Below are 11,497 nucleotides of genomic sequence, written 5' to 3'. Positions count from 1 at the left end.
ATCAGATAAATCAGGTACGACGCCGTATTTCAGTCGACACAGTACCAGTTAGTGTAACTCTTGTCGTGAAAAAGTAATATTGGGGCGTTCCGAGAATCGAACTCGGGACCTCTCGCACCCGAAGCGAGAATCATACCACTGGACCAAACGCCCGGGTCTTGCTACTTCAATTTCCATTTTTGATTCTACAAAACGATCACGGGAAGCGCCGTTTTAGGGAGAGGACAAATCCCCCCAATTTTTTTATTTGTCCTGGTTCATCTTCATTGAGCTGAAATGGAGTAGAGCTTTTAGGTTTTGTTATCTGGACGTTGATAATTAGCAAGTCATCTCTGTTTTGGTTGAATCGATACCAAGCTTCCTCTAAACTGTTATAGTTTTAAGATTTCCATTACCAATGGCTGCCAGCAACAATGTGAGTACATATTTTTCTGTTCGTTTCCCGAGAAAATACGCCGAAGGCAATACTAGTTTAAGATTTACTTCTATCTTTAATGTATAGGCTGCTGGGGTCGATAACACTTTTAGAAGAAAATTTGATCGAGAAGAGTATTTAGAACGCGCACGCGAGCGCGAAAGACAGGTTAGTTTCTTCAAAATCTTTTCCTCTTTTTAATTTTTGTTTTTTCAGCAATTCATTTCAGCTGATTGTGCTTGTTGGTTTGAGTTATGCTTCAGGAATCGGAATCTCGGTCTAAATCCAAATGTAAGTTGATTTATTCAAATTCTTTTTCCGTTAATACTTAGTAAAACAGAATTGTGAACATCATTATTATTGTTTTGAACACAAAATCTATCTGGTAGCTCTTTCTTTTACTTTTTCACTTTATCTTGGTAGTTAGCTTTGATAGTTTGGTAGAGTTGAGTATTTGGATGCTTATATTTTGTGCAGCCAAAGGTCCCCCAGTGCAGAGAAAACCCTTGAAACATAGGGATTATGAAGTAGACCTTGAATCTCGCTTGGGTAAAACTCAGGTGAGTTGCTTGATTTTCATTTTGCTGTCTACTTTAGCACACTATTTACCTGATGGATTTCTGACTAGTACCAAAACTCATTTACATTGATTGGTTGTATCGATGACAATGATTATGCAATGCCTCTAGTATATTGGAAGATTGATTTTAGCAGTAATAACTTGGTGCATGCCTTCCAGCCCTAGTTTGCTTTATGCAAAGGGTTGTTTAATCCTCAAGAAGAAATTTTGATGACTAATTCTTGAAGCTTCTTTTTTGTAGACTTGAGGCTGCTACTTGCATTTATCTGGTAAATATATTAGAAAATCCAAATCTAAGAACTCTAAATTTCAGTTTTTCTTGTTCACATGGATTGGAAGCTTTGCTTTTTCTTGTCTTCCTTTCTGCCGTCCACCTTACATATTTTAAAATTTCAATCATGTGCTTTTGGTCAAACATCTTTTTCATACTAAGCTAGTTATTGAATTACCATATTCAAACGATCTTATGGTATATCATGGTTTATGAATGCAAATTTTTATTTCTTGCGGCATGTTACAGTTTATTCACGTACTTCAGTTTATATGATCTTCGCAGGTCGTTACACCTGTAGCACCTTTGAGTCAGCAGGTATGCTCTCCTGCTGTGTTCTCATCTCTGCCTTACTTATCATTCAGTTCTTGATTTTGTAGTTTTACTTCCTGATTGTACCTATGATAATGATCCCATAATATGTGATTAGAATTTAAGTGAAAGTTATAACAAGAATTGTCACTGACCCCATACTCCATCTTGTTAAATTTTTGCTGAGTGGTTTCTACTGAGTACCCGAATACGTTGGGCTGCGTGATTGACTGATTTCTGAGTTAATGGTTACATTTAACAGCTCAGCTGGGTGAATTTGCTTTTAATTGTACCTCAGTCCTCCCTGTTTAGTTTAACCTATGATTTTTATAACTTTTTAATCTTGGAAATATAATTGTTGCCATGTATTGTAGTAATATTATAATCTAAAAACGTAACCCCAATTAGACACCTTTTTTTTAATTTCTTTTTGTTATTCTTCTATTCTTAACATTTCAATTGGCACTAGCATGTGGTTATAAATTAGTGTTTCTCTTTTTGCAGGCTGGATATTATTGTTCAGTTTGTGAGTGTGTAGTGAAGGATTCTGCTAATTATCTGGATCACATCAATGGAAAGAAACGTATGTAATCATTTACCAACACGTGTGTTATTGACTTTTATGTGCACCCATTCATGTATTTGCACATTCCCTGTTTCAGTCATGTAATGGCCCTATTGGTCTTGTTTCACAGATCAAAGAGCATTGGGTATGTCCATGCGAGTAGAGCGGGCATCTCTTAAGCAGGTAGATTCTGGGATATTAATCTTTTATAGATATAGGAGGGTTTTCAATATACTCATCAGTCATCGTCAAATGGGAAAAATGCAATCTCTTGTATTTGTGAGAATCGATATGGGATTGTTAGGCAAAATAGTACGCGGTTTCCATAGTATGTTTTCATGAGTATATATGTGTATATATATATATATATTGCCAGTATGATAGAAGACTTCATATTTTCTTAATGAATTCAGGTTCAGGAGAGATTTGAACTTCTCAAGAAAAGGAAAGAACCTGGAAGTTTCACAGAGCAGGGTAAGCCTTAGATAGGATGATAAAAAAAAATTCTACACTTAAGTTATCATATGGTACAAAACCCTTTCTCTGTCTATTTCTTTTGCGTCTCAGATCTTGATGAGAGGATCCTAAAGCAGCAAGAAGAAGAAGAAGAACGAAAACGACAACGTCGGGAGAGAAAGAAAGAGAAGAAGGTCAGTTGTCAGTTCCTTGTATTTGTTGAATAATTATTTTCTAGGAAACTTGCATCATTAATATTAGACAGTAATATCCAAACTAGTTTTTTCCTTCCCCAAGGAAAAATAAATACCATCTTTAAGCACGTAAAGTACCTAAAAGATTATCCATTTGATTACTTTATCAGTCTTTTATCACGCTAGTTTGTTTTGGTTGATTGTTCAAAGTATATTTTGCATCAGAAAGAGAAGGCAGCTGAGGAGGAACCTGAAATAGATCCAGATGTTGCAGAAATGATGGGATTCGGGGGCTTCCGAACATCCAAAAAATGATCATGTTTGATCTACTCTTTTCTCCGAATGAATGAAGCACGTTTGTTATAGTTGAAGCCTTGTTTGTTGAAGAGAGAGTGAGAATTTATTGGAGGAACAGGTAGATTTTAGGTTTCTTCCATGAGTGGGAGGGAGGTAACTTGTAACATTTCTGATTTGTTTGATATCAATAGATTAAGAAAAAGGGAGGAGCTATTATATCATACGCTGCTGAACTTGCACAGAGACAGTTCCAAATGCATTTCTTTGCTTCTCTGCCTTGGATTTGAATAACCTTGCAATTCATTCCTCTGCGAATGCGAATGACCTGACTGAAAGATTTTGTATTTTTAATTTCTAAGTACAGAGTTTACAAATTTTTAAATTAAAAAAAAAAAATAACTTCGAAGTAAAATATTATTTTTATTTTGAATTTTCGTTATAATTATGTTTTTTATTTATATTTTGAAACATTAATTTTCAAGACAAATTCAATCGTTATAATTATAAAATTTAGTAGTCGTAATGTCATAATAAACCGTGTTAATTGAAGAGAAAGATAGAACATGAGCAGAGCTTGCCAACATATGGAGCGGAAGATTCTTCGCCTCCTACACGGACGCAATACCCTTGTTCAACTACATCAAATTCACGCTCGGTTCCTCCGCCACGGGCTACACAACTCCAACCTAATCCTCGCCCACTTCGTCTCTGTTTGCGGTGCTGCCCGCAAGTTGGACTACGCCAATCGGGTCTTTTCCCAAACCCACAATCCCAACATTCTTCTCTTCAATGCCATGATTAAAGGGTACTCCCTTAGCGGTCCCTGTCAGGAGTCTCTCCTCTTGTTCTCTTGCATGAAGGGTCGCGGCATCTGGCCCGATGAGTACACTTTTGCGCCACTACTCAAGTCGTGTTCGGGTCTTTGGGACGTCCGGCCCGGTCAATGTGTTCATGGGGAGGTTATCAGAGTCGGGTTTGAGTCTTTTGGGTCGATAAGAGTTGGGGTTGTGGAACTGTACGCTGCGTATGGGTGGATGGAGGATGCGATGAAGGTGTTTGATGAAGTGCGTGACAGAGATATCATCATTTGGAATTTGATCATTCACGGGTTTTGCAAGGGAGGGGATGTTGATACTGGGTTGTCTCTGTTTAGGAAGATGAGTGAGAGAAGTGTCGTGTCGTGGAATTCAATGATTTCTTGCTTGGCACGAAGTGGGAGGGAAGATGAAGCTTTAGAGCTTTTTCATGAAATGAGGAGTGAGGGATTTGAACCAGACGAGGCAACTTTGGTGTCTGTGTTGCCTGTTTGTGCTCGTTTGGGGGCTGTTGATATTGGGCTATCTATCCACCATTATGCTGAATCAAGTGCAATCTATCCAGATTCAGTCCCGGTTGGTAACGCACTGGTGGATTTTTATTGCAAGTGCGGAGATTTGGAAGGTGCTACAAGGGTGTTTAATGGGATATGCCATAAGAACGTGGTTTCTTGGAATTCAATGATTGCAGGTTTGGCATTTAATGGGAAGGGTCAATTAGGGGTCGACTTGTTTGAGGAGATGATTGACAGCGGCATGATCCCTAATGATGCAACTTTTGTTGGGGTTCTAGCATGTTGTGCTCATGCAGGATTGATAAAGAAAGGACAGGAGCTGTTTGCTTTGATGACTGCAAATCATGGTCTTGACCCAAAGCTTGAACATTATGGATGTATGGTTGATCTCCTTGCACGTGGTGGACAAGTGAGAGATGCTTATGACTTGCTTAGGAGAATGCCCATGGTGCCTAATGCTGCTATGTGGGGTGCATTGCTCGGTGCTTGCCGTAATCATGGTGATGTTGAGATTGCGGAAGTTGCAGTTAAGGAGTTAATCACCCACCAGGAACCGTGGAATTCTGGTACTTATGTGTTGCTGTCGAATATCTATGCAGAAGAAGGTAGGTGGGCTGAAGTGGAGAAGGTAAGAGGGTTGATGAAGGAAAAGAGTGTCAAGAAAGCAATCGGACAAAGTGCAATTGGGTGATCACAAAATATTTGTTTTGAAGGACATCCTTATTCTCAAAATGAACTTCGCTTAATCTCAAGAATGAATTAGGGAAAAGAGTGTCAAGAAAGCAATTGAACAAAGTTCAGTTGGGTGATCATGAAATATTTGTTTTGACAAGAGATGCTCGTGCCCGGATGAGCTTTGCTTAATCTCAAAAATGGATGACAAACAGTTCTAGAACATATAAGTCATGCAGAACCCTGAGATTTCAGGTTGCAGAAAGTGCTGAGCTACTTGGCCTTTTAGTTGATTTTGGCCATGACAAAACAAGGTCTTTGATGACAGTCTCAACAATGCTTGGACAAATCATAGGAAGCATATTTTATTATGACTTGAGGAAATAAGAAATCAGGTTCTTGCAGTCTGCAGATTGATTCAGATTCTTTGTGTGCATAAAGCTTTTCACAACACATTTGATAATATACTTTCAGTTCGATGTTAGGTTAACCATCTGTACTGAATCATGTATTCATTGCTAATGATGTTTTATGTTTGACTAGCGTAGGCCATTTGTGGTGATGTACAGCCGGGAAGAATCAAGCCATTGCCAGGATTTGAGTTATAATAAGATCTCAATTCAACAGCCAAGTCTAATAATTCTAATAGTTTATTGCTAAACAGAGTAATATCTGTTGAGAGAATAAACTGAATATGTTCTTGATACTTGAACCAGAACGTGTAAAATTTGTTTCCATCTTTATATGTGACTTTGGTGACATATTCTTCAAAATTATGATTGAATTGATCTAACATGATCTTCGTTACTTATGAAAAGATGCTTTACTCTTGAACATTGGCTTTCTGGACCCTCTGGACCATCATCTTTCAGTAGTTGAAATATATATTCCTCTATATGGGAATTCTAGGAATTGATTTGCAGAATCATTTAAATGAAGATTGATTTGCAGAAGATGGAAGAGGTTGAAGAAAAAGAAAAAGTCAAGACCGAAATTATAAAGTTAGGAATTCAAGTCCATGTAAGGTTGTTTTAAGGTTTCTGTTAGGTTGGAGTTCACTGTCTCATGTTAGTAGTCTATAGACTTGGATTTTGCTCCTTGGTGTTTTTTGCAAGTTAATAAATATGTCCCTTTCATAATCTACTTATATTATTGCGAATGCATCATGTCTCTCGTAGTCTTTTTAGCAGCTTATATTGAAGAAAAAGATAACGCGATTAGTTACCTTAATGCATGAATTATAGAATCTGATCAAATTTAAGAACTTATTAAATACCAGTAATAGAATTCAATAAAATATATCAAAACTTGAGTTAAACCTTCTTTAGGTATTCAAATTTGTTACGGTTGCTGTATAAAGTGCTGTCGTTTTCTTTTCTAACACATTTGGACAATAGATTTCTGTGATCAGACTGGTAATATCAATAAAACTCCAGTTATAACGATTGCAGAAGCAAATAATCTGATCGAATTCGGTAAGCTCAATGCATTTCCTCTGCTGATTTCACCTTGCAAATAATTTCCCACATTGAAGTTTCCTGCCAAAATGTAAAACAATTACATGTTAACATAAGCTCAAATATAAGAACGTAATATTTAAAACAGACCCATTAAGCAAATCTATATACATTTGACCTTGGTTACAAACATTGTATATATGTACCAACTATATCAGTAGATTTATACTCGTCCACTGCATATTTACAAACTTCTCTTCTGATATTGGTCTAGGTATCATTATAATTAAACATAATCTTACTTCTTGAAGTGACAAAAGATTTAAGAATTTACTTAAAATGGTATCCTGTACTAACAACTTTTGATTTTTAACTCTCAGAAGAAAACCTGATTTGAAGTCAGAAGACAATATATATATGCGGTGTTACCTCTTCTGCTGGTGAAGCTGCAGCCCGCACGAACTGTATTTCTGAGGTCCCTAACAGTGGCCTTGTTATAGAACAAGAAGTTGGACAAAATATTGTCGACACAATTAAGCACCAACTGTGTCTCAACCAAACACGGTCCGTTACAGAAGATGTTATTTGCTGCAAAAGGTACGTTCAGATTCCCACTCTCATTCAGTCTGTATTCCTTCTCACACTCACTGTAAATCTGTTATCTCCCGAGCAAAGGAAGAGATATATTATGACAAAAAACATCATATATAATTGAAATGATAGAATGTTATCAGTTCAACTTTATTATTCCGTAATCCCGCAGAAACTCATATTTTACTTACAAAGTGATTGTCGAAACAAAATAAGGCTTTAGCAATTCGTTCTCCCGGAACATCTTCCGAATACCCTGTTAACATTTGCCACTAAAACACAATTATATTTATGGGGAGAAAGAAAAAAACAGAAAATGAATAAGGAAAAGAACCTGAGAGTGGTTGGCTGCAAAAGATGGTAGTGAAGGTGAGAGCGAAAACGAAGGGTATGAGATTCTTTAAAAATGAAGCAGCTGCCATAAATGGAAATGTAAGAAGTTGTTACAAGTGCAAGCAGGAGTAGTTGGATATCTTGAGAAGTGGAAGCCTTAAAAAATTATGGCATTTGGTTGACAAGAAGAGTAAAGCTAAAAGCATAACACCATATATAATGAAAATAAACTAGTGGTGGGTAAGACTCGGAAGACGAGGCTGGTGAGCGACATTCAGTTTTGATGATGATGATGCTGAGGGCTGAAAAACATGAATGAAGTTGGTAAACTAAGCCACCAGTCTGCACTTAAAAAAAGGTGCTGGCAATGAAAGTTGAAAAATTGTGGAGATGCAGGGCATTAGTACCTGTAGGTACCTCTCTAAACCATCTGAGTTACAGACCCTTTTGTTTATGCTTTTGCTAATATTTTATTTTATCAACTACTTGTAAATAAATCTAAATTAATTAAGATTAAAAAATTTAATTTCTTTGAAGCAAATAAAATAAAAACGTTTTGAGTACTCAGTTGCCTATTTGTACAAAAACTGGATATCTAATATGCATCTACAGAAAGGGGAAAAAGAAAAAAACCTAATGACTAATTTAATGTTTTTGTAGCTCATAATTTCGATTACAAACGAACAACAAATTTTTAACACTTTCCACAAATCATTCGTGTTTTTTTAGCAGAACATAGTGTATATTTATTCATGTACTAGTCAAAAATCGAACTTTCAATTTCTATTTTCGTGAAAATGTAAAGTTATCACCCGACTCAAAAATCAAGTATCACGAAACATCGACAAATTATGGATTTTTTTTTTCCTTTTGGCTATTAAATAAGAACCCACCAAATGAATAGAGACAATTTATCCAGCAAGTTAAAATTTTCTTATTTTTCTTTGCAGTTTAATACTTGTTAAAGAAAACAAAAACAGGTCTTACTTTGGACAAAGTCTAGAAGATTGTCAAGCAATTAGCATCAGTTTCTCTAGCTCACGGTCACCAGCAGTACTCCTGTTGTTCAATTGCATCCATTGTCTTCCTCAAAAATATAGCTTTATCCCATATAAAGTAAAACTCGGTAACCCAGCAGAATAGAATAATAAATTTGATAATTCTGGCGGCACCTCATGCTTTGACACTTTAGTAGGTAATCCACCACCAAAAAAAAAAAGGTATGCGTATGCAAGTGTTTTTTCCTCCCAGAGGAGTTAACCAAACATTGATCAAGTTTAAAAAGAAACATAATATTTTGTTAATAACAGTAATTAAACAGTCAAATGGGTTTCAGAAAGTTTTCGGCATCATCCTTCCATTGATATGAATACCACAGATCATCAACTACCAAAACCATTAATCACAGTGCTACATATCCTCTGATATTTCAAATAGAAGATAGGAAAAAAACAAACAAGTTTCTAACTTGTACAAATAATAACGCTTTCCAAAACAAGTTGTCTCTTCGTTTCAGTATACAAGACCTTAACTCCTCTATTGCTCTTTACTTAATGTACTGTGAGAGCCACTTAAAACCATCTCCATAACCCATCTTGCGGACAATGCTGCACATGAACACCTCAAGAGGACGGACATTGGAATCTCCCAGGTTCACCTTACCCTTGCCTGTGGTGAAGTTAGTAAGACCAAGGTGACATCGCAACTCATCTTCTGAAGCAGCATATGGTATATCAATCTTGTTGCCTAAGATAAGAAACGGAACATTGACCAAAGCCTCGTCAGCAAGGAGAGCATCCAGCTCTTTCTTGGATTCTGCAAACCTCTCCTTGTCATAAGCATCCACCAAGTAGACAACCGCATCCACCTGAATGTTAAACAAACAAACATACGTTTGGTGCACTCAGGTAATGAGCCAAAGACTTACATTTTCTTTGTTTTTAACATTAAAAAAAAAATAATGTGTGTTGAGGTACTACTAGAACACCATCTTTTAAAGCAAAGGTGCTATCAGAGAACCCACACATTTTGTTCTCTGCCTCCCATGAATCAGATAATCAGAAGAATATATTATCTGGGATTATGGAGGCACAACTACTATGATACAATTCAAAGGAAAATTCAGAAAGCAGCTGCATACAAACTAGTAATCAGAACATAATAAAAACAAGCTCCCGAGCCAGCTTAGGTGTAATCAAACAAAGTAAAAGCCCTACGATCAAACTATCATTCAGGAAACTCAGTGGCAATTCCCCAACCAAAATCAATTGCCATTGCTTGAAACAGGAGAGAGAGGGAGGGAGTGAAAGGATCTACCTTGGCATAGTAATCTTTCCAGACCCTTCGTGCAATCTGATGGCCTCCCAAATCAAAAGCCTTGAAGTTGATCTGCCCAATACTCAACTCCTCCGATGTAGGGTACTGGGTGGGCTGGTGTTGAACTAATCTCTGCCATGCCATGATTAATAACCAACACATTAAGAATAATCATATTGTTTAAGCAATCATAATATCACAGAAAAACGCTTCCTTTTAATCACGCAATTGCAAAAGTAAAACACTATTATGCTTCCCAGCTGCTTAACTTAAGGATCACGTGTTTAACATCAAGTCTTGCAATGTTCATGGAATTTGAATTGATTGAAAAGCTTTTAACCACGGCATTCTAAATAGCTTTCTCAGCAACCAAACAAACCAATGAATTATAACTTTTTTTTTTTAAGAAAAAAATAGAATATCCAGGAAAAACATACATGCTTAGTTCATCCACGACCTCTTTGAGCTAAAAAAATAACTGGATATACTTGTTCCAACTTCACACAGTAACCAAAACAGACAATCCACTGATACCCAACAATTAAAAAAAAAATCAAATTAATTTTATCCTTTCTGATTTACAGCGTGTTAAACAAAACAACAGACTACTTCACAACTCAATATTAACAGTTGCACTAAAACGATAACGCTGAAGAGAAAAACAAACGAGAGAACAGAAGAACTCTAAAAGAAAAAAAAGGGTACCGTACTTTTAAAATCAAAGTCGAGAGGAAAGCTTACCTCGTCTTTAAGCATATGAAGCAGCGTCGTTTTGCCGGCATTATCGAGCCCTAAAAACAAGATCTTGGCCTCCTTTTTCCACAACCCTAGAGATGCGAGGATTCCATAGAACCAATCAAACAAAAACATGGTTCCTCCTCGCTATCTATTCAACAAAATCACCCAAACTAAAAACCTAATTTCAAAACTCAGAATTGCAGTGACGACAAATCTAACGACAGAGGAACGTATAAAAACGGGGGAAATCAGCGAACCCGTTATGGCGAGTGTGTGTGAAAACAAGGAGTGAGTTTACGATGTGCAAACACGGGGTGCATCTAAATCCAGTAGGTGATGTGGACGAGTGAGGTGGCAAAACGTGATTGGGTATTTGCTGTGTTAGTTGGGGAATTCGGTGAATCTCTGCCGTTGATTTATGGTTTTTGCATTATAGGAAGGTGAGTTATTGGTGGCTTTGCCTTATAGTACGGACGTCGTCGTCCAATAGTCCGGAGTCCGGAGAGTCAGAAAGACCAGAGAGGCAAAAAGGCACTCGCCCAAACGCCGTCGTTTAGTTCCTTTTATTTTTATTTTATTTTCTCTAATTAATCATAAACAATTTGTAAAAAAGAAGAGATTCGGTCATTGACTCTAGTCAACGAATGTCACATCTTCTCCATTTTTGCTAAAATAATTTTTTTAATAATTATAACGAATTAAAAAATATAATATTTATTTAATATATAAGTGTTAAATTTTTAACATATTATATTAAATAATATAATGCCTTGGTTTAAAGAAATAATATTTTATGATAATAATAAAAATATAAAATGTTGGGACCCACTACTCATTGGATTCTAATTTCCAACCCTAATAAAAATATATTTTATTTCTTTAATTAGTCAAAAGTGAAAAACAAATTTCCACTATATATATATATATATATATATTTTTTTTAAAAAATTTAAAATTAAAAGAAGAATGC

The 11,497-nt window shown here is 36.2% G+C and overlaps 4 protein-coding genes and 2 non-coding genes across 6 annotated transcripts; 2 read left to right on the top strand and 4 right to left on the bottom strand.

Moving 5' to 3' along the window:
- Window positions 1–67: 67 nt before the first annotated feature.
- Window positions 68–3,381, top strand: LOC110815313 (C2H2 and C2HC zinc fingers superfamily protein). Its single transcript, XM_022043053.2, has 10 exons — window positions 68–415; window positions 503–583; window positions 679–706; window positions 893–975; window positions 1,552–1,584; window positions 2,083–2,161; window positions 2,274–2,326; window positions 2,557–2,617; window positions 2,711–2,793; window positions 3,019–3,381. The coding sequence occupies exons 1-10, from the start codon at window positions 398–400 to the stop codon at window positions 3,106–3,108; spliced, it is 609 nt and encodes a 202-aa protein (XP_021898745.1). The 5' UTR covers window positions 68–397; the 3' UTR covers window positions 3,109–3,381.
- On the bottom strand, window positions 82–153 carry TRNAP-CGG (transfer RNA proline (anticodon CGG)). The gene has a single exon. It is a non-coding gene; the product is annotated as a tRNA-Pro (tRNA).
- A 125-nt stretch (window positions 3,382–3,506) lies between the features above and the next one.
- Window positions 3,507–5,868, top strand: LOC110815495 (Tetratricopeptide repeat (TPR)-like superfamily protein). Its single transcript, XM_088214796.1, has 2 exons — window positions 3,507–5,487; window positions 5,641–5,868. The coding sequence occupies exon 1, from the start codon at window positions 3,654–3,656 to the stop codon at window positions 5,109–5,111; it is 1,458 nt and encodes a 485-aa protein (XP_088070922.1). The 5' UTR covers window positions 3,507–3,653; the 3' UTR covers window positions 5,112–5,487; window positions 5,641–5,868.
- A 506-nt stretch (window positions 5,869–6,374) lies between these two features.
- On the bottom strand, window positions 6,375–8,028 carry LOC110815496 (uncharacterized). Its single transcript, XM_022043318.2, has 4 exons — window positions 7,475–8,028; window positions 7,332–7,396; window positions 6,979–7,204; window positions 6,375–6,630 (listed from the first exon to the last, which is right to left on the bottom strand). Exons 1-4 carry the CDS (start codon window positions 7,560–7,562, stop codon window positions 6,500–6,502), a joined length of 510 nt encoding a protein of 169 aa, XP_021899010.1. The 5' UTR covers window positions 7,563–8,028; the 3' UTR covers window positions 6,375–6,499.
- Window positions 8,029–8,803: 775 nt separating this feature from the next.
- LOC110815519 (small COPII coat GTPase SAR1B-like) lies at window positions 8,804–11,025 on the bottom strand. The gene is made up of 3 exons (XM_022043346.2): window positions 10,531–11,025; window positions 9,790–9,921; window positions 8,804–9,340 (listed from the first exon to the last, which is right to left on the bottom strand). The coding sequence occupies exons 1-3, from the start codon at window positions 10,657–10,659 to the stop codon at window positions 9,020–9,022; spliced, it is 582 nt and encodes a 193-aa protein (XP_021899038.1). The 5' UTR covers window positions 10,660–11,025; the 3' UTR covers window positions 8,804–9,019.
- On the bottom strand, window positions 9,432–9,554 carry LOC148266572 (small nucleolar RNA snoR83). Its single transcript, XR_015818162.1, has one exon. It is a non-coding gene; the product is annotated as a small nucleolar RNA snoR83 (small nucleolar RNA).
- Window positions 11,026–11,497: the final 472 nt, after the last annotated feature.

Source organism: Carica papaya, chromosome 3 (genome assembly GCF_054855325.1).
Source record: "Carica papaya isolate Zhongbai chromosome 3, ASM5485532v1, whole genome shotgun sequence".
In the NCBI taxonomy this organism is placed as follows: Eukaryota; Viridiplantae; Streptophyta; class Magnoliopsida; order Brassicales; family Caricaceae; genus Carica; species Carica papaya.
This window is presented reverse-complemented; position numbering and strand designations above follow the sequence as displayed.

Excerpts from the sequence above, each read along its gene's own strand:
- LOC110815496 (XM_022043318.2), bottom strand. The coding sequence starts at position 7,562 with ATGGCAGCTGCTTCATTTTTAAAGAATCTCATACCCTTCGTTTTCGCT. Across the intron at positions 7,397-7,474 it reads TTGCAGCCAACCACTCTCAG|GGTATTCGGAAGATGTTCCG; the intron begins GTTCTTTTCCTT and ends AAATGTTAACAG. Across the intron at positions 6,631-6,978 it reads CAGCTTCACCAGCAGAAGAG|GAAACTTCAATGTGGGAAAT; the intron begins GTAACACCGCAT and ends ACATTTTGGCAG.
- LOC110815495 (XM_088214796.1), top strand. The coding sequence starts at position 3,654 with ATGAGCAGAGCTTGCCAACATATGGAGCGGAAGATTCTTCGCCTCCTA.
- LOC110815313 (XM_022043053.2), top strand. Across the intron at positions 2,162-2,273 it reads TCACATCAATGGAAAGAAAC|ATCAAAGAGCATTGGGTATG; the intron begins GTATGTAATCAT and ends CTTGTTTCACAG. Across the intron at positions 2,327-2,556 it reads AGCGGGCATCTCTTAAGCAG|GTTCAGGAGAGATTTGAACT; the intron begins GTAGATTCTGGG and ends TAATGAATTCAG.
- LOC110815519 (XM_022043346.2), bottom strand. The coding sequence starts at position 10,659 with ATGTTTTTGTTTGATTGGTTCTATGGAATCCTCGCATCTCTAGGGTTG. Across the intron at positions 9,922-10,530 it reads TTCATATGCTTAAAGACGAG|AGATTAGTTCAACACCAGCC; the intron begins GTAAGCTTTCCT and ends ATGGCATGGCAG. Across the intron at positions 9,341-9,789 it reads GGAAAGATTACTATGCCAAG|GTGGATGCGGTTGTCTACTT; the intron begins GTAGATCCTTTC and ends TTTAACATTCAG.